The 26,626-nt window shown below is 39.7% G+C and overlaps 1 protein-coding gene across 4 annotated transcripts in view; it reads left to right on the top strand.

Annotated features, from left to right (window-relative positions):
* Positions 1-26,626, top strand: part of robo3 (roundabout, axon guidance receptor, homolog 3 (Drosophila)) — a 125,347-nt gene that overhangs the window by 40,690 nt on the left and 58,031 nt on the right. For 2 of the 4 annotated variants that reach the window (XM_042499030.1, XM_042499029.1), the window contains exons 3-7: positions 16,188-16,345; positions 17,715-17,835; positions 19,983-20,121; positions 21,424-21,551; positions 24,191-24,202. In XM_042499030.1, the coding sequence (XP_042354964.1) occupies positions 16,188-16,345; positions 17,715-17,835; positions 19,983-20,121; positions 21,424-21,551; positions 24,191-24,202 (558 nt within the window). The remainder of the gene's footprint in view (positions 1-16,187; positions 16,346-17,714; positions 17,836-19,982; positions 20,122-21,423; positions 21,552-24,190; positions 24,203-26,626) is intronic. The other 2 variants (XM_042499032.1, XM_042499031.1) reach the window with 1 other exon arrangement.

Here is a 26,626-nt window from a genome sequence, read left to right as displayed (position 1 = left end):
CGTCGGCCATTACTAGATTAAAGTAATCCTCTTTTCAGGGCCAGACAATTGCTTTATTAGCTGACCACACACAGGAGCCCGACCACCTCTGTAATGGTATTGTTGTGGGGGGGCCCTCAGGGTCCCGGGGAGGGTTTTATTGGTGGAGGGTGGGCAGAGGGGGAGTTGACAGTGTGTTGCTGTTGTTTCTGCTCTTCTTAGCAATGCCATGCATACATTAATCTGCATTACTGCTTGTTGTTTAACCCTCTAGAACCTGACCAATTGGATTTCTTCAAAAACATGGGGAGAAGGCAATGACCAATGAAAGAAGAAATGACCCAAAAATTACCAACAAATTCATGAAAAGTATGAGAAATAACTTAAAAATTTGAAAAAAAGATAAAAAAGAAAGAACAAATTACCAATATGTAATATTGATAAGTATGCTTTTTCCCTAGACATTTTCCCCTAGCCTTTTAAAAATAGTTTTTCTAAATCTACTATTTTTCTGGCAATTTGTGGAACATATCTGACCACATTGCTCATCGCCTTTTCCCTCATGTTTTTAAAATAATAAATTTGCAGCAATTTGCTCAGGGTCCAAAGGTTTAAATACTTGTGAAAGGCATCTAAAAGCAGCTCAAGAAAAATGATGTTGCTCTAGGTTTCAAAGGGTTTACTCTTCATACTAGCAGTATATGTATGTCATCTGAATTAGAGTCTGATCAATATATTGGTAAGCCAATTTTATCGAATGATATTGGCCCATCAGATACATCAGTGTTGGTCTATATGGTGTCAGATATGCATGATATGAAAAGTTTATTTCTAACAGAACATAATGCAGAAAAAGATGCTCAGGGAAATGTATAATTATCGTATACCCAATGAAGTTTACTGTTTCAGTGCACTGTCATTTTTGACGATTAAGTTTATTAAAAAACTGTAAAATATACTGTCTTTATAACATATTTTTGTCACAAAGATAATATAAATATCATCATCATCCCCAAAAAACACTGTATGTGTTGGCGGAGGGGAGGATCTTTGTTTTTATGGAGCAGCACACACATAGTATAAATTAAATGTACACATAGCCCCCTCCACACCTCATTTTCCATATAGCATATCGGTGGACATATTGCCTGAATTACAATCAGATTAAGAGCGGGTATAGATGTGCATGTTTGCAAATCCTCCTCCTCATAGTCCTCCTTTGTTAGCATGCGGTCCAGATTTTTTCTCTCTGAATCTCTCCACTGGCTTGTCTTTGCCAAAAAAAAAAAATCCCATCAAAATACTGTTTCATCTCCTCTATTCCTCAATTTCTAAAGGCATGGTGCATTTCCAACTAAAGCAAACATTTTCCCTTTAAAATCCACTCCAAATTGTGTGTTTTTGCTGACGGATTTTTCTTTTTTCAAAAGGGCATTTTTTTATGAGCCTGTCAATCAGGCACAAACGGCTCCACCTGATAATTTATTCAGCTTTATGAGGAGTGCGGAGCCACTCAAGCTGAATTAAGCATTGTCAAACAGTCTGAATATTTCATGAATAGCTGGGATAATTTGAAGAGACATGGTGTGTTTCTATCTATGCCATTTACATCATTGTGTCCATGAGAGATGCATACATTTTCTTTTGTGACACAGAGTTGCAGGGCTGCGGGATGCATCTCTGCACGCTCGCTATAGAATATACGCCAGATTCAATTAAAGAGGAGACTCATGCTGGGGCAAGTTTATCACGTCTGCAGTTCACTTATTTTCTGTCATCATGAAACATCTCACCTGTACACGGAAATCCTCCACCTGCAGACAGATAAGCAAGTAAATGCACGGCTTCATTAAGTTGATAGATGTGACAGGGACTGAACATGGAACCACCATTCACCTTGACTGTACTCCATGTGATGTATCTTTCCTCCTCTGAGGTCACCAGCCTTCATTGTTTATCATCACTTCCCATTAAGAGACTAAAGAGAGGGAGAAATAAATCTTAAACACAGCTTTTTGATAATGTGATATTATTGATCCACACCAGGAAATTGTTTTTTCTTTCTCCTCACTGCAGGAGGTCAGAAGTCAGGGTCAGCTGCACGACAGTACCCTGCAGGAGAAAACAAATCATCGCAGCAACATTCTCTTAAATGTCTCTTATATTTCTTTTGATTTTCTGGCCTGTATGTGGCCCTTTCACTTCCCCGGAGCTAAACCCAGGATCCGCAGTGTTACTTTAATTCCCAGAGAATTACAGAGTCCATACTCTGCTGAGTTTGGTCTACAAGTCGTCAGGGGAGTCATGTGTATCCCATGAGGAATGGCAGAGATGAATTTCCCTGTTTATTGGTGTTTTTTACTTTTCTGTTGCTTTTTAATTGCTAATTTTCAGGTAATTTTCTTGTTATTTCTTTTAGATTTTTAAAAAATATATTTTTAGTTTACTGTTGTTTTCTAAATGCTAATTGTCAGGTTATTTCTTTGTTGTTGTTTTTTTTTTTTTTAGAATATTTTATTATTTATTTATTTATTTATTTGAATAATTCCCTTTTAATTTTCGGGCCATTTCTTCTTCAATCGCTCATTGCCTTCTTCCCATCTTTTTCAAGGAGATCCATTCAATTGCTCAGTTTTCAAAGGGTTAAACAGTTTAAATGGGATTTTCAAGTGTCAGTTCTGGTGTTACTGAAAAATCCAAAACCCAGTAATGACAAACATTTGCTGTGTCAGCAGCAGTAGTGGATGAAGCATTCAGATCTTAGTAAAAATACTAATACCACACTGTAAAAAATACTGTAACTAGTAGAAGTCCTGCAATCAAAATGTTACGTAACGAAAGGTATGCAAGTACAATCAGGGAAATGTATTGACGTATTAAAGGTATAAGTGCTCAGTGTGGAAAGTTTTAAATACATTTAATGAATCAAAATAATTACAATAACTAGAAGGAAAATTTAGCACATTCTCATAATTAATTTAATATTCTAATTAATCAACTTATTATTTTAGCTTCACTTTTGTATTTTGTATATTTTCAATTAATACATGAACTTGAAAGTTGTCAAAAAATTGTAATGGAGTGAAAAGGACAATATTTTCCTCTGAAGTGTAGTTCAGTAGAAGTGGAAAGTGTCATGAGATTAGAATATTCAGGTAAAGTTCCTCAAATGTGTAAAACAATACTTGTGTAAATGTACCAAGTTACATTCTGGTCAGCAGAGAGACACGCAGTAACTGAAATTACAGTAATTGGGATCAATGCACAAAGTATAGCAGTATTACTTGAGCCCTGAACTGTAATAATCCAGTCATTATTATTATTCTAAAGCATAATCTGAGTTATATTACATGAAATTCATGCATTTATTCAATGTTTCTCAAATACAAAACTTGTTTTTCCTTGCACTGGGAAACAATTTGTGGATTGTACAAAATGAGATGTTTTTCTCTTATCTTGGTAAACGGATCTGCACCTGTATAGTGCTTTTCTAGTCATTTTTGACCACTCGAACTGCTTGCACCGTACGAGTCACGTTCACACACACACCGATGGCCGAGGCTTCAGTTTAAGGTGCCACCAGCTACTCAGTTTTTACATATTCACACGTACTCACACACTGACAGAACAGCCATCCGGTGAAGTTTGGGGTTCAGTATCGTGCCCAAGGACACTTCTACATGTTGACGGGAGGAGCTGAGGATCGAACCACCAACCTGCTAATTAGTGGACGACCTGCTCTACTTCTGAGCCACAGTAAGAGTGCTCTTGACCACTCGTAAAATTTTCTCTTACCTGAGTGAAGAGCAAAAAATAAGAAAACATTGGTGAATCCCAAAAATCAGCAGGTACTAACAAAATAAGAACAAATTGTAGATGTGCCTTGCCCTGCCGTCAGGGCTCTCTGTTCGAACCATGTCTCTCTCACCAGCACTCTGCCCTGTATATAGCCCTTTCACTTCCCCGGAGCTAAACCCAGGATCCACAGTGTTACTTTAATTCCCAGAGAATTACAGAGTCCATACTCTGCTGAGTTTGGTCTACAAGTCGTCAGGGGTCGGGGGAGTCATGTGTATCCCATCAGGAATGGCAGAGATGAAAAACACAGATGAAAAATTGGCAGAAAAACACATGGACACACACACACACACACACACACACAGGGCCAACATGGCATGCCAGGGGAGGTTTGCGGTGGATTAACCTCCGGGTTGCTGGGTGGGTGAGCACAGCCGGAGCAGCAGCAGCTCAGAATTGGGATGGGAACCTGCTGCTGAGCCTCACATAGGTGAGCGCTCCCCATGCCGGGAGACTGGGGGGATTTACACGCAAATGAGAAGAAGTTTGTGTCAGTGTGTGTATGAATTTACACATGTTTGTGTTTACAGTAGACTGGCTTTATCCGTGTCTGTGCACACACTTGGGTCATTTCGTGTAGCACCAGGTTAATGGGAGGGGCTGGATAGGGGAGGGGGCTTCAATGTGAGAGGATTTTTAATACGGCCCCCTCTTGACTTGAAATATGGCTATTTCAATCAAATGGGCTTGGCATGCCTCAGGCTGGTTCTACTCTGTGTGAGTGTGTGCATGAGTGTGTGTGTGCATGTGTGATGGGGGAAGGAAGGTAGATGGCTGAAGATCCTGCAGGATGGATGGAAGGTTATCCGAGGCTTTTAAAGCTCTCCAGACACACATATATATGCACAGAGTACAGTGTGAGGCTCATTACTAGATAAGTCATGTACTCCTCATTGATCATTAATCATTTCAAAAGTACCAATATTATTTCATCTTTTTTTATGTTGTCTTTTTTTGGATGGAACTACCTGGATGAACCTACACACGTCAATTAAAAATCTCTGGTGCAGCTCAGTAACCAAAGGAATTCAGGCTTAGTTTGATGGTTCTTTTGGGCATGATATATATCCAGTGCCAAACATTCAGCCCATGCAGCCAGTAATGTGTCCTTTAGCTGCATTTATACTTGAAGCAGGGGGTTAAAAAGAGTCCATCTGTAGATAAAAGCCCCTTTTAAACTGCTTCTTCAAGGCAGAAAATTCCATGCCATTATGCCACCACGCCATACTGTATAAAGGAACAGTCGCAGAATGGAGGGACAGAGTTGTCTTGCCTTTAAGCTGGCATCAGTGGTAGTAACAGCACCGAAACTATGTCTGTATGAACAGCCGCAGGGCGGGATCATGGCCAGCTCAGGTGTGATGTTTTAACGATGTGTTATGCAGTGGGAAATTTAAAAAGCAGTGAACTCAAAGAACAGCAGCTGACAATGTCTGGAAATTGGGAAAACAATAAGATTTGGAAGCTCCTCATCCTCCAAGGTGAGGACATGATCATCTAGTGTATAAACAGACAGTAAATGATTGATATTGCCATGTGAAACCAATGTTATTATTTAAAATGGGCTGCCACCACGGAATTTATATGTCACGCTATAGGCCAGTATTGTTGTGTGACGTATCACTGCTGTCACACCTCTGTTTTATTCGCCATGCTAGCATGCTGTCTAAAATCACACACAGGAGTGACATGATGCTTCAGCTGGTTGGTTCTGCAAAGGCAGAACAGAGAAGGTACTTCATAATGTCCCTATAGTGCAATCTCACTTTACAAAGACTAAAGATGACGTTGGATTCGGTGTTGGATTTCATGCACTGAAGGCATCCTGCCAAACTAAATTGATGTACTGTATGTGGTTCAGCCACATCACACTTCAATTCATATATAAACTGTTTAAATTCTGTCATTCACTTTGTGATAACAGGCTTCATTACTAAATATAAGACCACTCAAGGCGCGGTAGTTGTAATGTTGTGTACTATGATAGAGAGTGCCAGTTGCATTGAGCAGAAGGTTTGCAGTTCATGTGTGTTACAAAAAAGGAGAAGATAGCTGAGCCTTTTGTCAACTGGCTTCATGCTGTTTCATGTGGTTACAGAGGCACTGGTTAGCTATGGAGGAGCATACAGTGCAGCTATATGTGTAGGCTCCTCGGCTGCTCTGCATACCCTTAATGCAAAACCATAAATCCGGTAGAGAGCTTCCAGTAGTGGAAGGACATGCAGCGTGCTGATTTTGGTGTTAAACATTATCCAGTGATAGGGTTTTTTGCTATGTGATGTACTGCAAGCTGCAACATTAGTTTGCATCATATTGCTGATTGTAGTTTTCGAAAAAGGAGAAATCATGCATTGAAACCTTTGTGTGACCATTGCATGAACATAGACATTTATCACTTTCACATTTCATGTGACGCCTGCGTGACTCATGGCTCGAGTTAAGTCCACATATTGACATCCCTCACCAAGAAAAAAAAATCATCTGAATCAGTCAGTCTTTGTTTCCTCCTCCTGTTTGCAGGCGGCTCAGTAGCATCTGTGTTTGTATCATATATACCTTGTAAGACTCCCCGGCACCCAGTCATTTTTGTAGGACTTACATAATATTGACCACGTGTGCTGTGCAACATGTACTGCCATGTAAAGCATGAGCCAGCTTACACATATAATCTTACTGTCACATGACTGCAGCTCCGTGCTAACAGGGTGCCCACAAGTTGGCCTGATCATCCTCAACCTCTGTTCTGCAGCATGTTACGGGCCATGTGCTTCATTATAATACATACACACACACACACACACACACACACACACACACACACACACATACACACACTAGCACCCCATTTCCCTCTAGTGTCTGTGAGGCTGATAATGAGTGCCTCCTGTGCCGTCCGACTGCTGCATGTGGGGCCCACAGTCATATTGGCTGCAGAATAGACCACTGCCTAGTATTAAGCCCCCCCCCCCCATCAACCTACACCCCGCCCCCCTTCCAACACGTCTGGGTGTGACAAGACACTGTGGTGGGGCCAGGCTCGGCATTTATGAGCTCTTAAAAAGCTATGAAACGTTGCACCTTGACAGATAATCTCATCTATTTTTTTCTTAGCAGCTCTGGGGCCTCTGTGGGTCGTGGTGGTGTTTTTCACATATTTTATCACTTAATTCAATTTTGGACAGTATTTTACATAACCTAGCGGTGGTGATAACACATAAAGCATCATAAACAGCATTGGGCAATATTAATTGAATGTAATTTTCTTGGGTTCGCCTGATGATTATGTTGTAAGATGAGGTTTATCTAATAGTTTTATAATCTGCCTGTAATGCATCATGGTGACTTGTGGATTTCATTTCAGTATTATCTGAGTGCAGCAGCTAATAATTGCTTTTCCTAAGGTTTGCTGTGAGAAATGCAGAGCTTTCATGTGATGTTCGTTTGTACTGTAGAGATCTTCTGTCTACTTCTGGCTCAAACTGACCATTTGATTTCATTTCCATCCTCTCACTAATCACACTAAAAAGATCTTCTGAGCATTTCCCTCAACCTGTAGGGCAGTGATACTCAACTCATTGCTCACAGGCCAGATCCGGGTGCTGCCCCCATAATAAATTACTAGAAATGTCCTAAAATCAAAGAAATGTCCAAAAGTCCTACAAATGTCTTAATATCCCAGAAACGTCCTAAAATCCCACAAATGTTCAAGAATCCTTTAAACGTCCTAAAATCCTAAAAACGTCCCCAAATCCTAGAAACATGTATGGTGCTGCTTGGACTGGCCCCTGGCCTCCTGTCATTTTTGCAAAAGTGGCCCTCAAGCAAAACAGGGTGAGTATCCCTGCTGTATGGTGTCATTTTTTGCATCTCTTCATGGAAATGATTTTTCATGCTCTTGTCATCATGACCAGTGGGACCAGCTGCTTTCCAACCATCAGCCCAGGTTTGGTGGCAGCATGGGTGGGAGGGCTCTAGATGAGGGTGCTGGGGATTGGGTGGGTGGGGTCGGTGCAGCTTTTGTGGCTGCTAAATGGACTCAGCTGACAGTACTAAGCTAAGCAGCAGCGACGGCGGCCTAAATGGCTACGCCAGAGGATACGCTGAGGGACAAAAGAAAATGGAGGGAGTAAATTTGAGGGGGAAAATGCATCAGACATTGATGAACAGGTTATGTGTGTGTGTGTGTGTGTGTGTGTGTGTGTGTGTGTGTGTGGTGTGTGTGGAGGGTAGGCGGTAACGCCTGGGCTGAGAAGGTGACCCTTCTGGACTCGTGAAAGGAGTAATTGAAATGCCCTGTCGCTGTGATTCCCATTCATTTAGCTTTAGTGCCGGCTCAATTTTGCTGTTGGCTATATGAGCATTTCCAGAGAGCTGAACCATGTTATGTCGTTTACTCAAGGCCATAAAATACCCTCAGGCCCAAAGAGCCGAATGACAGCACCATGAGAAAAATGGAATAACACTTTAAACCAAGTTGTTTTTTTTAGAAGAGAGGACATTTCAGGTCAGCTGTCAGAAAGTGTTGATAGAGAAATGGTAAAGGCTTTTTGACAGTGTGTGTGTCTGTGTGTGTGTGTACAATGCAGGGGAGTTACAGTCTCCAGTCAGCCTGTATGTTGGACTGAGCTGGTGATATTGGATGCAGACAGTGTTTTGCTGTATTTGCTGCTGCAGCTGCCGTGCAGCATATCTGCGCGAGTGTCTGTGTTTGTATTGGGGTGGGGTGGGGAGGTGGCGGGTGCTTAGAGGCAACACGGACATCTGTCTCCAACTGTGAGATCCCCGCCTCCCCCATCGTCTCCAGACCCTCCCATCCCACACACACACACACACACACACACACACACACACACACACACACACACACACACACACACACACACACACACACACACACACACACACACACACACACACACACACACACACACAATATCCTGTGCGGGCCGTTTCATCATGGTGTAATAGTTGATAGGGATCGGAGGGGGTCCACTCTGGATAATGACAGTGGCTGATAGAAGGTGGCTTCTGATGGGGGCCCCTGTTGGGCCCATGGGCTTGGACAGATATTGCCTTGGGGACGAGGCTGCACCTATAGAGAGAACAGAGAAGATGGTTATGTGTGTGTCTCAGTGGTCTTGATAAACGGATAAGAATGATGTATGTACTTGGGCGAAGAACAAAAATGTTGGTGTGTTTTCGCATGTTCTGACACCAAAGCAGATTGCCTCTTGTCCGTACAGGCGGTAAGCTGACGGATGGACGGATAACCAGCTCAATCCACCACAACAGAGCATGAACCCGAGGATGCTTTTCTTGATTCCCTCCGTCCATGCCTGTCTTTGCTCCGCTGCCAAGGGACTATCCGTCACTCTCGCTCTGCCATCTGAATATTTATTCTTGAGGGGGTGCTGTCACACACACACACACACACACACTTGGAAACATTAACGACAGCGATAAAGCCATTTAATTAAAAGTGAGCCTGGGCTTGCCCCAAAGGTGTTTTTTATGTCCAATTAAATGCTCAAATGATGCCCTGATCTACAGCAGGGTCGTGATACTGTGAACATGTGGTAAATCACACAACTCTAACAGTCGCAGATACATACTACTTCCATATAATAACACACTTTGTTTGGCACCGAGTAGATTACTTCCTTTTGTGATCTTTAATTTTCATAATGATTCTGCTTAATTTGCAATTCACACATCCATCAATGGACATCCCAAGCTGATAGATGCTACATGCAGATGGATGTCATTATTTTTCTGTGACTAATGTGTTTGTGAATGGCTGACAGCAATCTGTCACACACACAGACACAAAAAGCCTCACACATCTGATTTTGATTATTGTCCAGATTGAGATGTTTATGTTTAGAAGCGAATGATGAAAATTTCTCAAGATATACATAATTTTATATGTTAACGTCGCTCTGCATGCATGGTTTCCCACACATTCATGTATTTGTAGTGGAGCCACAGTTAAACATCTGCTACCACAAATAGATTTTTGGAGCTGAACCATTCATAAGAAGTGCTATATATATATATATATATATATATATATATATATATATATATATATATATATATATATATTATATATATACATGTACACCGTTGGGTTATTTAAAACACACTTGGGGTAGGAGTACGTTGGATGCATGGAAAGTGAAACTTAACAGTTCATTCTGCTGGGTCCAAAAGTTTGCTTTCACTTACAGACAACTGCTCCTCTCATCTATTTATGTGATCAGATCAGCTGTGAATGAAACAATACATCAATAATCCACCCAGCAAGTGATACACTGCTGCAGAGGAAAAAAATAAATAATTGAGAGCTCTTCCTGTGTAGGGTTCAAGGATCACTGAAAAACCTCCAAATTTGGGGGGGGGGGGGGCATAGATAGATACAAGACAACACACAGGAATTAAAAGGATGTCAAAAATACAAAAACAAACTAAAAGCAGTTTTTCAAGAAATTAAATGGAGAAACTATGAGGGCTGTGACCAACGATAGTTTCAGTGAATTGTTTTGTGTGAAATGCTTGCTTAAAAATTTAAATAAAAGCTATTTATATATCTTATTTGACCAGTTGTTCAAAAACCCAAAGAAGATGTTCGGTTTGGTATCACACCACAAAGAGAAGCATCAAATTCTCATATTTAAGAAGCTGGAACTCAAGAATGTTTGGCATTTTTTCTTCAGAAATGTGTTTTCCAATTTCTTTCCAATCAGACATGTATCTGAAATATATGCACCCGTAGCTCTTATCTTTTAGCCTGTGTGTGTTACTGTGTGTCTGTGCTCTGATTAAAGCACACCGTTCAGGCCCAGTGGTGAGGATTACTCTGGCTTTGTTGAAGGGGTTTAAAGAAAAGGTCAAAGTACACCCACTTAATATGGGCCCCAAAGGGCCTCATGGGTAATTGCCAGTGCCTAATAAACTTCTAGACACCCTCTTTTTGCTCAGATCTGGAGGGCAGAAAGGGAAAGATCAGGGGCCCCTGGAGCCATGATCTCAGAGTGGTGTGTCGGGTCATCACGGCGGTCCTTTAACCCTGTGGCATGGTAATTCAGGCCCTATTTCCCTCCTCACTCTGCATGATGGGACAGGTTACTGAACAATTTAGTCAAGGTTCGGTAATCTGCTGTGAATAGCGATTGGACGGACTGTCAGCGGCAGGTACAGATAAGGTCAGGGGTGTGGTTTGGAATATCATTGAAGGATTGCAAGGGCCAATGGGATTTGGAGTGCCCCAAATGCTCTGTGGATAAGTAATTGGGCATCAGGATATGGGTCAGACTGAAGCCATAAGTGGCAATTTGATCCCTGGAAGCGACGCCGATAAAAAAGACAGCACTAGCGGTTCAGGAGCCCACAGTGAGTTTGGTGGAGATGTTTTTATCAGGGCAAAGGCAAGCACAGACTCCGTCAGCTAATGAGGAAATGAAAAATATCCTCCTTTAACACTGACATGACCTTGATTACAAACAAAACAGGCTGATTTATCTCCTCACATGCACGCCCACGTTCCCACTCATTCAACGAGGACGCCGCGCTATCTTGACAAGAAGAGAAATGAGCCTTTGTGGCATACAGCCTGACATTGAGATACAATGTATTTCCCACACAAACACAGGTATTTCAGATAATGAAACAGTAGTATAAATCTGCAATAGAAATCAGTAGTGTGAGTGTAAGAGAGCTCATAAGGATGGAGGGAAGGATACACAGTCATTTCGATGGCGATAATAATGGTATAGTCCTGTGCTGTGGATAAGTAATATGTTACATTACTTCAGAATTTTTTGGGAGTATCTGTACTTAGCTTGAGTTTTTTTGTTTCTGTCAATTTTTATTTCATTTCCCCCACACATCTTTGTTACTTACTACAAAATAGGGGAGGAAGGGATGGAGGGACAAAGGAAAGTAATGGAAGGGAAGACGAAACTTATGCTTATTCTGCGTTCAGACATCACTCACAATCTATTTAACCCTTTGAAACCTGAGCAGAGTGGTTTGATTTTTGATTTATTAATTATCAAAATTAATGGAAAATGTCCAGTAAAATGTAGAAAATGTAGAAAAATATATTTATAGTCAGTATGGTAATATATTTAAAATTGTGTTACAGAAAACAATTTAACACAAATTTTATAGTATTATTTTTTGGGGTTTTTTTTTCTTGTATGTTTGTAGTGGGTTTTTTTTTTTTTTTTTTTTTTTTTTTTACTTTACTTTTCTTTTTTTGTGCTTATTTTCAGGTTTCTTCAATTGTAATGTGCACTCCATTTTTACGTGGTGTGCTACGAAGAAATAAACTATAATTCTCAAAAGTCTTACCACTAGCTTTATATTAACAGCATTTACTTGTACTTTTGCTTTCACTACCTAAATACATTTATTATTATAAATTTACTTTTGATACTTAAGCACAGTAACAATCAGATACTTTTAGAATTTTACTCCAGTTATACTCAAATTGGTGACTTTAACTTCTACCAAAGTCATTTTATAGTAAGAAAAAAGTCTTTTGGGTACTTCATGCCGTTGTGTGCATACTCGCCCATGTACTTAGACATACATGCAGACATAAAAAAAACATGACGTGTGCAGTACACATTCAGTTACTGATCTATATTGTTAGATGCTTCGGACAAAGTGCCTGCAGGATACATTCAATGATAATAACGTGTGCTGTTGCTGCTTTACATGAACATAAAGTCAGGTGGATGGGCAGAGTTAAATATTTGTTTTTAGCCTCTGGTACCAAGGGAAGATGCTTCAGAGCAACCACAAGCTTTACATTTTTTCCCACTGCAATAACACATCATATATTCTCTGTCTGCTTATTTGGTCCTCAAGGCTTCACATATCAAGTGAATGTGGGAATATGTCAACAGAGCTTTGAAAACGATCCTGTGTTATTTTCATTCTCAGGGCAAATGTAAAGAGAACACTTGTATATGCTACTGCAGACACATTTCAAAAGGACCACCCTTTGGATCCAGTACATGCCAAATAAATAAGGGTGTGCAGGGAGTTACGGAGGGACAAGTCCTGTTCCTCAGGGCTGAATAGGGCTGGAAGGAGAAAGAGAACATTCATTTGAAGAGCTGTTACTAGACTTACAGTACATATTGCTCATGTAGAAATGAAATGACTTGTGTTGTTGCATGGTGTTAATGAAAAGGCAAATATAAATTCAGTATGAGTGCTCCCCACCCCTCTGACAGTTCAGTGATGCTCGTGAATGTAGTGACCAGCATCAGTAAAGGTTCTGCTAAAGAGCTCAATGGCTAAAGAAAATTAATCTATTATATAAGAATTTTGTTCTGATCTCACGCCATCTTTATTTTAGCTCCTTGTTAACTTTCTTCACTTCTGTTGCTCTTCTCGTGCACTGAGCTGAACTAACAGTCAGAGTGTTTTCATTCACTGACTGGTTCCGCTTTCACCGATGCTGATTCAACATGCTGGATCAGCTGCAAAAAAGCTGACAAGAGCTTACAAGGACCAACAGTGTAGGACTCACAACAGCGACTACAGCAATGCTGAACGACAGCCCCACACTGACCAACAGCTGACCCTCAGCTTGGTGTGTCAGGGTCTTAAATGCTCACAACGCCGTCACTTGTATAGAGCTATAAGCTGTGCTAAACTATACGATACATTCTATATTATACTGTACAGTGCTTTACTACACTACACTGTACTATAATACAGTGTTTCCCACAGATTGCCAGTCAGTCTATGGCAGAGGTGTGTGGTGGTTTGTGTCGCTTTGTCTGTGGTGTCATTCAAATTTCCGACGTTTCTGCAAGTCCATGAATGCAACACAGCAGGCAAAGTTCTTTTTATCTGTTTCGCAGCTCACTTGTGAGGTGGATAATTAATGTGTTGATATGTTCACAGCTGATCAGCTGGATAGATGAGAGAAGGTATTTCCAAATATTTGTAAGTAAAAGAGAGTTTTAGGTTGAGCAGAATGGATGGTTTAGTTTCACTTTTAATGCGCCTAATGTCTCTGCCTCTACTGTTCTATAAATAACCCAACTGTGTTTTAATACGGCTCTTAATTAACAGTCCAGCTCCATTGAGACTATGGCAGGACAAATTAGACTATGGCGGCCCGAAATAGTCTTCGTTATTAATGGGAATCACTGATACTATACTACCATCAACTATACAGAACATACCATACCATACCATACTTTACTATCTTGCCCAAGGATACTTTGACATGTTGACTGGAGGAGATGGGGATCGAACCCGAAGGTCCGCAATTTGATCCCCGGCTCCTTCAGTCAATGTTGAAGTATTCTTGGGCAAGATACTGAAACCCAAATTGCTACCAATGCGGCATCATTGGAGTGTGCGTGCATATGAATGATTACTGAGCAGCAGATGGCACCTTGTACGGTAGCCCCGGCCACCAGTGTGTGAATGTGTGTGTGAATGGGTGAATGTGATATGTAGTGTGAAAGCGCATTGAGTGGTCAAAAAGATGAGAAAAACCCTATTCAAGTACAGTCCATCTATAAATCAGCTTTTAATTGTACACATTATCTCAGCAGATAAAATAATACGTACTTATTATCTTAGTGCCTCATTAGAATCCTATCCAGCAGAAGTTAAGTATTGACTCAGAAAAGTACAACTGTTTGAAAAAGCTGCTCAATCAGAGTAAAAAGAGTATTTACATAACCCCTGGTCTTGAATTTGTAAATGTTGCCTCTGTTAGCACATTTCACTTCAATTTGAAATGATGCTAAATATGCTTGGTTGAATCAGAAGGTGAGTAATCATTGAAGAACTGTGTGGCGAATAAGTGCTCAATTTGCACGTCAGTTCTATCAAGCTTTGCAGACGTACATGTTATGTAATATTAAGAGCACACTTTAAAATCTATTTCCCCCCAAATATAATGAAGTTATCTGTCAGTTTTGTACAAAACGGCAGTTTAAAGAAGCGTGTGCTTCGACAGGGATGTGATATCCTTGACAGCTTTTTAGCAGCAATGTTCCAAAGTCTGTGAGGAGTGTAAACGAGGACATGACTTGCACTTTTTAAGCTGAAGTAAGTACGTGAGTTCTCTGCTCGTCTTTCTGACAGCCTCAACAGCCCTGCAGATCTTTGCACACTCAGGAGAAGTTTGAGTCAAGACATGAGCGGAATGCCATTATATTGATATAACTTATTGATATCCTCAATGAGATATATCAATATAATGTATGAGAGTATGCAAATCCATCATGCTCTCCAATCACATCAATTAATCATCCGCCTACTCCTTGATGTCCAAATCTCACATCTTCCCTTCAAAGAGAACTTTGTGAAATATGTGAGGGTATAAATTTGGTACCCCCCCGAGTGATATTTTGAAAGAGTTGCCGCTTGACTTTGGACATTTCTTAATAAATGCCTAGAAATGTTTGTGATGTGAAAAGGACTTTTAGGGGCAGCTGATTTGCAACTGTCTTTTGGAGCGATGTCTTGCAGATTGGACTGAAACAGTCTCATTGGTTTACCCCCTTCAGAAATCCCTGGAGTGGCTGAGGTCAGACTGAGCCTGCGGGCCTTTGTGGCTTTGGCCTCTTCCTAGTAGACTGGTGTACATCATTCGAAACTACAAAGCCATCCTCCACACGTGTAATATGAGAGTTCACAGAGCCTTAGAGACCGAGATGAGAAAGAGAAACCCTGATGCCTCCAGGTTACAGGCACAAGATGTTGACAGAAGTAAAGAGGCGGGCTGACTCGAAGACAAAACTGTTTGTCTCTGTTTTATGAATAGACTCCATAAAAACAAAATTCTTACAGTGTTTTCTGAATCGCATATTTAGAGTGGCCTCCTGCAATTGATACCATTGATTTCTATGACACTGTTGTTTGAGTAATTTTCCTTTCCACCTATCCAAATCTATTTATACATGTGTATTTGCCAAGGGAGTGTGTTTGTGTGTGTGTGAGGGTAGAATGAATAATTCATCTACTTTGTGTGTAAGAGCCTTCATTATTGATGTGGTGTGATGCAGCACACATGTCACAGAGTCAATGAAGACCAAAGGGACTCAATGTTGAATTCAGTCCTACAGTATCGATAGCAATGTCCCATCATGTTCTGAGTTATTCTACTCAATCAGACTGCAAGAAGTGATAGTAATTTTTGATCTGCAGTCATGTTTGTTTGTTTTTGACTCCATGTATGCATGGTCTGAAGGTGACATCAACAGGTTGACTGTCAGCTGCAAGTTAGCAGAACCACAATCAGCTAAGAAGTCTGTATACATAATAACTAACCTTGTTACTCTTCCTCTTTTCTATCCTTTTCCCAGTTTTGAGAGATGACTTCCGTCAGACGCCCAGTGACGTGGTGGTAGCAGCAGGCGAGCCGGCTGTCATGGAGTGTATCCCTCCCAGAGGCCATCCTGAGCCCACCATCTCTTGGAAGAGAAACAACATCCGAGTCAATGACAAAGACGAAAGGATCACTGTAAGTTTTTCTGAAAATTATTGGTTTGAACTGACCCCCCCGCCCCCTAAACTATTAAATTTACTTAAAATTTAGTTATATTTAACTTAAGTCTTTTAGCAACTTCAGTAAACAAAGTTTACTGTGCTATATATCTGTATCCTGCTGACTGCAACTAGTCAGTCATATTTGTATTTTCTTAAACATGTTAACAAACATCACTTCATCACTGGCGAAATCCTCTTCATCCTGATCAAGTCCAACTTAGATGTAAAGTTAACATAAATTTGGATTTTAATTTATATTAATTTTCCTTTTTCAAGGCAATTGGTTTCCAAGATTATAATAAGTAACATCAACTTGTCAGATTTTACAGTTTAACATCTGGCTTTTTTATTTAATAGGAAAGGTTACAATCAAGAATAATTCCTCCCATCAGCTTCAATGGAAGAAACACCCAAATTATTTTAGCCCCTTTGCTGGCACAGTGCCAGCATAAAATACCATTCGTCTCCACCCAAGAAGCCCTCTTTCATTATTCAAAATAATCTGATTTTTGCCAGTCAGTGACGTCAAACATGACAGTTCAGTGAACACACACACACAAAGGCATTCTCATCTGCTGCAGAGCCATGTACACAGCTCTGCTCTACTGGCAATGGGAAAGGAGTAAATAGCCATTTTTACTGGGTTTTCCAGCCTTTAAAAAACCAGTGTACATGGGCTACTAGATGGGCTAGTAGAAAAAGGGTTTTGAATTTGTGAACTGTTGTACAAATTGTGTTTGTACAAATAATACACTGCAACTTGTCAGGATTCTGCATTTTGGATGTTAGAGCTACTGAGCAATCAATAATTTCGAGTTTTAATTATTGATCAGAAACCCTTAATAAGAATCAATCCCTTTCCATCATTCTTGATAATTAAAAGACAGCATTGCTTATTTAATTGAATCCTTCAGGCGTGTTTATCAGAAATAACTTCAGAATAAAAACGAGATATGTTGACCTGCTGTTTGGGATGCATGTGTGTGCACACGATATGCCAGCATCAATCAATGCATCTATTATTACACACAGAGTGGTGGAAGATATTTCTATGGAAATTGGCCTGGAGCTAGACCCATTGTCAGACAGCGTAGGAACCAGCAGAGGAGCCATCTGTCATGACACACACTGAACATGGTGGCGTGGCCTCTCTCTAGATGAACATGCCTCAATATCCTGTTTCCAACCTCTCTCCATTTGTCTTCTTTCTTTTCCCTCCTCCTCCTCCACCACCGCCACCACCTCTCCTCCTCCTCGTCATCTTCAATGTCCTCCTTCGCTTACCTATTCATCCATTTCCTTCTTTGCCTATCCTCTTCCCCTCTTCTCATCATCATTTTCAGATCCGAGGAGGCAAGTTGATGATTTCCAACACCAGGAAGAGTGATGCTGGCATGTATGTGTGTGTTGGAACCAACATGGTTGGAGAGAAAGACAGCGATCCTGCAGAACTGGTGGTGTTTGGTGAGTGAGTCTTAAAACATCTCATTAAATTATGGTCAACATGCAAGAACTGCATGGGAAATTAAATATATGGGACTTAATGTAAACAATAGAGTTGGGTTCATTTCCGGTTTTGCCAGTCCAGTCAGGTGTGCGAGTTCAAATCGGTTAGATTTATGCAAACAACCTGAACAGGCATTTGGCATTATGTCTCTTTCTGGCAGTTTAAAAGTAGTCTTAGTCACAATTCAATATGCATCAGTAATAGCAATATGACAGTGTGATTAATATATCATGTTTCTAAACTTACTATTTAAAAAAAACTAGCGTCATACAGGTTGTGTGTAATTAACTGCTGTGCCGGTCTCAGCAACATGAGAGAGATCAAATTTCAGCAGAGGGGGGTGAGCGGTTCACATTTGTTTTGTTTTTGGGATGAAGAGAGGAGACATGGCGACATGTAGTTATTCTCTTAAAAAGACTAAAACTGCACCAATACAGCAAAGTTTGGATTTGAAGCCAACAAAAGCGCTGTCCTTGCTGACTGGTGTTTTTGTGAGCTGAACTTTAGGCGGACGCTGTGTTACTATTTATAGCAATCGCTTGCTTTGAGTGCTTTGATCGCCGGAGTGAACGAGGACCAGCTGATTTATGAAGTTGAAATGAGGAATTATTTACACAGAACCTCCTTTTTTCACTACAAAAACCTAAACACAGTGTCAGCTGGCTGGAGGGAGATTGCTGGGAAGCAGAAAGTTTCTACTAGGACCATGGCTGAAAACAAGCTAGGCTAACGTTACTTGCTTTTGGATATATTGTATGCAATTTCCAGTAAATATAACAATATAAAACATGTTTTCTGAATTAGAAAGTAACTTTACAAACATTGGAAGATGGCAAGCAGGCTACTCATTTATCTTTTTAAAGTTCATGTCTCCAGTCTGATCTCGAGTGCACAACTGAAAGCTGCATGGTTTGTTTACTTAACGTAACAGAGGTGCAGATTTTGTGGCTTCAGTGTGGACAGAGAGCTCCGGTGTTGCACAGTGTCACGTAATAGACACTTTCTGTTGGGATACTGTCAATATGTTCCATTGAGGACTGACTGCTGAATCAAGTCAGATACCTGGTAAAGTTCAGTAAACCCGTCCTGTCTTGTGTTTAGCTTAATATCAAACTGTTTCAAAAATCTTAGCCAGCCCAACTCTGGTTAACAAAAGCATGGTTAGTTTTCTAATTACCCAAAATGCAAACATCTATATGTTTAAATAATTATGGTCAAGGTTGAATCTAAATTGGAATGAAAGATATTTAAATTTCCATGTAAATTTCCATGTAAATAATCAGTATAAGAGTTTGTCATTCATCTGCTGGACTTAAATTATTGTCTGTTTTGTTTGTTTTCTTCTTTGGATTTCTTTTCTTTTGGGCTGATATTGTTGGAGCAGAAGATGAATGTCTCCTTCTCAGCTGCCCTTTACTTTGCTCTCTTGACCTCTCTGTTGCCTTCCCTCTCTCTGATTCTCTGCTTTGCTCTCAGCAGCATTCTCAAAAAGTGTATTGATCCAGGGAAACAGATAGAGGATTGATATTTTCTTTTCAGTCCCACCAAACCTCCTCCTTCCCCTCCTCCTCCTCCTCTGCACAACCACCCAGATGCTGCTTCTTTTACACATTGTGGTGCAAGACATAACCAAATTATCAATTTATGGAGGCTGCAAAATGCATGGCCTGACACACCATCTTATATTTAATATCACTGCCATCTGTCAAATTTGCAAAGTAACATCTGCACTAATTTCTCCAGGATGTCAGCATTTAAAAGTGATTATGATCATGATAAGAGCTTAAACTGCATATCTGTCTCTCCAGACATATGTCTCTGGTGGGTTGTCTTTCTTACCTGTGTTATACAGTGTTCTGTACCTGTATCAGGCCTGTTACTCTCAATGATGCAGAATCTTCTTCTTCTTCTCTTTTGACAGTGTTACTAAGTTTAGTTGTGATGATTTGGTTTATTTTTACATTTTATTTCCTTAGTGGTCACTATCTGTCTTATTCTCACAGTCACTGCTGCTGCAACAATCTAATTACCCTGGAGAGGTCATTGAAATTTAATTTTAGCACCACACTTTAATCCTCTCTCCTCTGTCTCTGTTTAATTTCAGAGAGGCCAGTGTTCACCAAACAGCCGGTGAACCAGGTGGTGTTGGCAGACGACACGGTGGACTTTTTCTGTGAGGTGCATGGAGACCCGACTCCCTCTGTCCGCTGGCGGAGAGAGGAGGGAGAGCTGCCCCGGGGCAGGTACGCTAGAAACAACACTCTCTCGTTGTCTGTCAGACCTGATGATGCATCATCATACCAACAATGCGTGCTGGTTGCCGGGGTGTAACTGAGTAGCACGTTGCATCTCTGGTAACAAGTGTAGTTATCATTTCACTGATAATATAACAGCTTCCAATCAGAGAGCAACCGCCTGCATGTATAAGTGTGTGTAAGTTCTGTGCCAAGCAGGGCAGGATGAGAAAAGGTGATTAATTCAACAAAATAATCTCTGTGAGTGGATGTATTTCCACTGAGTTTATCAAAGAAAACAAAAGAGAAGATTTTTTTACCTCTGTTTGGCAGGGTAATGGACAACAAACTGAAACAAAGCCCAGCTCACATGGAGCCATGATAATTGATCAGTCCTTAGTCCCACCTCCCTCAGTTACTGTTGCAAAGTTGAACAAGATCAACAATTTACAGAATTAATTTAAGCCTTGTGAGATTAACTGAACAGACAGAAAATACTAATCATACACAACAGCAACAGCTGCTCTGAGCAAATCACATATACCATACAAGATGAAATAAAATTAATAATAATAATATCAGCATGATATACATACATATTGTTGCTGCAGTGTTCATTAGATTACTTAATTTATCTATTTAGATATTAAATATGGACCATGTACAGTTTAAATCATAATTGATAACATTTAATGCACAATATTGTATCTTATAGTTTGTTCGCATCTGCAGTCCCTCGGCAGGTCACAACAAAGGCACAGCCCAATAACATAATGTAAAGTTGGACAAAACAAACAAACAAAAAACACACACAAGACAAACAACACGCACAATAGCACATGATGTAAAGTAAACAAAAAAACACACAAAACACACAACACAAAGCTACACACAGCAGCACATCACAAGTGAATGCTTGTCAGATTAAAAATCAGTTAAAAAGTCCAGAGTTCAGGTTCAGAGAGTACAGAGCTGAGTAGCTTTTTTAGTCATTCCAAGGTGGTTTTGAAAGTCCTGACAGAGCGGCAGCTCCTCACATCGTCAGACAGAGTGTTCTGATTTGTAGCTTTTACAGAAAAAGCTGATAGTATTTGACCATCAGGAGTTCTTAGCCTGACAGCACAACATTTCACTTTGTCCCATTTTTTAAAAGTTTAACGGAGCAGAAAACTTTGCAGTTTGCATTACAAAAAGGAAAAATTAAAAAGAAATTCAACAAATTGTGTGTATTATTTTATGTGGCAGCCTTTGTTCAAGGCAAAAATAATCTTAAAATTTTCTTTAATTTCTTTTGTATCACTTTCCTTCCAGATTTGAGATCCGCAGCGACAACAGTCTGCGTCTGACCCAGGTGCGAGGGGAGGACGAGGGCACTTACACCTGCGTGTCGGAGAACAGCGTTGGCAAAGCCGAGGCATCGGGCACCCTGCAAGTGCACGGTAAGACATGTGCATGCATCAGAAATGTTTCAGTTAAAGTTTGTTGTTGTAGCGACTGAATCCAGCTAGTGACAGTGCCAGCTGGCTGCTCACTCATACTGGAGCTGTTAAAATTTGAGAATGAAAACAAGCAGATTTGCAGAATGTCTAATTTGCAAAAACAAATCCTCATAGCAACTCATTTCATTTAATATTATGTGTGAAAAAAACAAAAAGTGACATAATATGTACTTATTTCCAATATATTGATACATTTCTAACTGACAATATCATTCTTTCAATAACACAAAGACAGATCTGCAACCAACTACGAAAACTCTTATCTGGCTTTATTTCAATGTGTATCGTTCAACAAGTGAAACTTCAGTGGTGGCAGCTCTGCACTGGCAAAAATTTGATTGTAACACTCAATACATGAAAAAATTAATTGCACAGATGGACAGTCTCTCTATGATGAATCACAAAATATCTCACCTACCAGAATCCTCTTATTTTGCTGCTCTTTTGATGAATTACATGTGCTTGATTTTGAAGATTTTCCAGGACAGGGGCAAACACGCTGCTACTTAAGAACACAAAAGCGAATTAAACAAATTAACCCTTTAAAACCTGGAGCAACATCAGCTTTCTTGCGCTGCATTCAAACATCTTTCACAAGCAATTAAATGTTTTGAAAACTGAGAAAATTCATTTGATTTCTGTCAAATTATGGTAAAAATAATAATAATAATTAGTAACTTGGCATGAATGTCCCTCAAATTGAAAGAAATTAGTAAAAGTAAAAAAAGTAAAAAAGAGAAAAAAAAAGAAAATGATCAAAAAACTACTACTATTATTTACTATTATTTATTTTATTTCAGTTTTTAGCACTTTTTCCCCCAAGCAATTTCATTGTTTGTTTTTTTTACTACTCCTTTTTTCTTGAAAATTTTTGCTAATTTCCAGGTAATTGTAACTTGTAAATTGTAAGTCGCGAATTTTATATTTTCCAGGTTTTTAAAAGAAATCAAGAAAATTTTCTCAGATTGCAGTTTAAGAAAACATATTTATCAGTGTGAAGACACATGCACAGCATTTGGAGAATGCACTGCAAATACCACAGCACACACATTAAGAAAATGCGCTACAATGCAATGTGTTTCCAGATGACACTTAATTGTAAAGCACATATTGCACTTGTTTTGGTTGCAGATTTTGACTTGTTTCTGGAGTCGTCCATCCATCAGTGGTTTTGGAAAATGAGTTAATATGTAAGATGGTTTTACCAGCCGCTCCGTTGTCTAGTGGTTTGCGTATATGATAGAAATTATGGTGAGAGTGTGTAAGAAGTGACTTGAAACAGAATGATCCGTTTTAGTGAATCACATTCATTTAACAAGTCACTCAGTCAGTCTGTTATATATAAACAAATAACTAAATGAATGAATCAATGAATAAATAAATACACAAGTACAATTTAATACACAAATAAATAGAAAAGACAGATGAATAAATATAGCAAAATGGTTAATGTTAGATAATACTTTAAATCATAATACAACAGAATAACTGCCTGAAAACTGCATTTCAGGCAGAAAATAGGACTGTAGTAATCGCTGTTCTAACAATATAAATATAAATGTTTTTTGTTTTTTAGTGGTTTCATAATGAGGTCAGATGCTGCACATGTGTATTCTAATTGATGATGTTTTATTAATTTGCTTGTGTTTTTCCTATTTGCATGTTTTCTTAAGTTGCACCATGTTTGCCCCTGTTGGCCACTGTACAATGTTTATGCAATATTGCCTGAAAAAATGTCGAAAAAACAGTGAATAGAGAGCCAGGCAGACACTATGGCTGGTTAAAACTCCCCATAATGCCACTGCTAACACACTGTTAACTGAAACTACAAGAGAGGAAAAAATGAAAAATGGATTTTAAGTTCCTTTCAAGCGTCGGCTCATCATCCCTCTAGAGAAAAAGCCGAGATCAAAAAGCAGTGAAATTGCATTAGAATAAAGTCAGTCCCTTGAAGAGCGGCACTCGGAAGAGAAATCTGTCATTTGTGATGATAAAAGAGAATATTTAGAGTGTTACTCTGTAACTGTTAATTCAGTGAGCGGGCCCTCCAGTATGTAACTACATATCAAACATCTGTCAACACATTTATGCTCACATGCTATATCCACATGCATGCAATGACAAACAAAGCAACATGTACGCGCCCCTGCACATGCATAAATGCACTTTACTTGCAGCAGAATGAAGAAGTCGTTCTTGCAGCAGCTGTGAGACAAATGGAGATTGATTGTGGGTTGGTGCATGCAGCTGCAGTATTAGGGATAATAGCTAACCCCCAATGTCTAAAACCACGGATCAATCAGAGCACAGCATCTTATCTTCACCTGTGTGTCCACATTCAGCTCATCACTCCTCCTCCCACTCCTCCTTTCCTGTGGGACCACTTCATTTAAACAGCAGACACTCACTTCACATGCAGTGATTATTCATGTTGAATACACCTGAGTGGCTACAAAGTTTCACTCTGTCTTAATGAAATATTTCATCCAGTTCATCATGAGCTCATCGCCTCATTCTCATTCATCTTTCTTTTTCTATTTTCTTTTTTTTCCACCCCTTTCTGCATCACTCCATCGCAGTCGGCCCAACCAGTGAGTATTCCATTTCATCCCATCTTATATATCTGTGTGTGTGTGTGTGTGTGTGTGTGTGTGTGCGTGTGTGTGTGTGTGTGTGTGTGTGTATCTGTGTGTGTGTGTGTATCTGTGTGTATCTGTGTATGTGTGTGTTTGAGAGAAAGAGAGTTATACGGATACAGACACTTAAGATGCCATGTTGGAGGTAAACCTCTGCTGCTACTGTTGCTTTCTTTTTTTTGCCAGTTAGGGATAAAGAACAGTCAATTAGTATTTAAGTACCTCTGAAAACTCAGGGAGGCGTTTGATTTTTCACAACTGCGCTCCGGTGATGCGTCTAGGTGGCTGGTTCCTGTGGATTCTTAAAAAGGCTTAAAAAAAACATTTAATTAATTTAGCTAAAAATAATGCCTTAATTGGTATTTACCTTTTGAAACCCGAACATATCGCCTTAATTGTTTTCACAAACATTGGGGGAAGGCAATGAGCGGCTTAAAACAAGTAAAAACAAAACAAGTTTAAAAATAATTACAAGAAAATTGCCTGAAAATAAGGGAAAAAAGAAAAGTAAGAAACAAACACAAATGAGAAAAAAATGCAGAAAATAAAAAATATATATTTATGTTTTTTTTATTTTCTTCAGCATTATTTTTAATTGTACAGTAAAACTCTTTATTAATATATTTTTTAGAACAATTCCCTAGTTTTTGATAATTTTTCCAAACAATTCTCCCCCCATTTTTAGAACAAAATTTCAGGTTGTTCTCTTTGTCACATTTTAATAATTTCTTGCAATTTGTGTAACATTTCTTGCCAAGCTGGTCCTTTCACCCCCCCAGTGCATGTAGACTTTGAAAAATAGTCATTTTACAGCTAACAGAGCAGTGTAGTTTGGAAGCTGACCGACTCATCGTATAACACCATCTGCTTGGGCATGATATCATTTCTAATTGTTCAGTGCACTCATGGTGATTAACTGGCAAAAAGCTGTGAATGAATGGAAGCACGGGATGCTTCAGTTGTGTGTTGTGAAGAGTTAAAAATAAACACTAAAGCGACCAAAGTAAACCTTTTTACCCTGGAAGCTGAAATGTTTTTTCAGCACAATGCATTACAGTGGAGGAGCTGTTCATTGGCATTCCTGGAAGGCAAACATGTAATTGAGAGAAGGAGATGCAATTCCTCCCAGGTGTCTGAGGAATGGGCTGTCAGACGGTTCCTCTCTGCACTGTCACAGCGACAGAAATGGAATAAAGAGTAGGGAGTGTAAATGAGGGGTTTCAGGAGCAGTTTGGAGTGTTTGTTTGGAGAGCGGGTTGTCTCGGTGTATATCTGTTGTTTTGACTCCTCACTGTACATTTCTGAAAGGGCCTTGATGCTTTAAAGGTTGACATCATTTAAACCTTTCATCTATTCGGCCTCTCAGTCACTTTACATGTGCGTAGGCATGAAATAACCCTTTTAAGCTCTGACACACAATAGCAGAGGGCACCGGCATATTTACGCCCATTAGAGAAACTTCTGAGGTTTGAAGAAATGTGAGCAAACAGTGTGAATTATCCCACAGTGATCAACATTACATGACATAAAGTTATCTTAACTCTTTGAAACCTGATCAAATAGGCTTGATCTCTTTTAAACTTAAGGGAAAAAGACAATTAGCAAGGAAAGAAGAAATGAACCAAAAATTATCAAAAAGTACGAGAAAACTACCTGAAAATATGTGTGCTTAAAAAAATTATAATAATTTGGTAATTTGATTTTAAATATGTAATTATGATGGTTATGAATTCAGTTTTTCCCTAGCATTTTTCTTTTTTCCCTGTACATCTTTCCCTAGCTTTCTAAAAATAATTTTCTAAATCTACTAATTTGCAAAGCATCTATTACCAAGTTAAGAAATCATCAGTTTGCTGGGGTTCAAAGGTTTTAATACACGAGACAGGCGTCTAAAAGCGACAGAAGAAAAGTGACGTAGCTCCAGGTTAAAAGGGTTAATACAGGTTTGGGTGAATGGGATAGATGTGGAGTGCCCAAATCACTGAAATTAAACTCTCATATACTCATCACAACAGAGAAATGTCAGAGAGCAGAGAGGAGAATATGAACATTTTCTAAAGCACAGATTCCTCATCTGACTTGATGCGTGTTAGATGGAGTTCTCGGATGTCTCGCATTACGTGGTCATGATTTCCATGTTGACATCGGTCAGAATAACAGATTAGCTCGTTGGATCGCTCCCTCTACAAGACCTCAGACCATAGCGCATGTATGATAGCGATCAGGACTTCCTGAGGAGGGCTGAGGGCAGGGCAGCAAATAAACTGGAGCACACCAATCCTCTCACAGCAGGGGGGAACAAGGCGCCACTGAGCCCTCGCTGACATGACAATACCAAAAAGTAATCTGCTCTAGTTGCCCATTTGCTTTCAAATGCAC

This window comes from Plectropomus leopardus, chromosome 13, assembly GCF_008729295.1.
Source record: "Plectropomus leopardus isolate mb chromosome 13, YSFRI_Pleo_2.0, whole genome shotgun sequence".
Taxonomy (NCBI): domain Eukaryota; kingdom Metazoa; phylum Chordata; class Actinopteri; order Perciformes; family Serranidae; genus Plectropomus; species Plectropomus leopardus.
The sequence above is the reverse complement of the archived record's forward strand: the minus strand, read 5'-3'. Positions and strand labels throughout refer to the sequence as shown.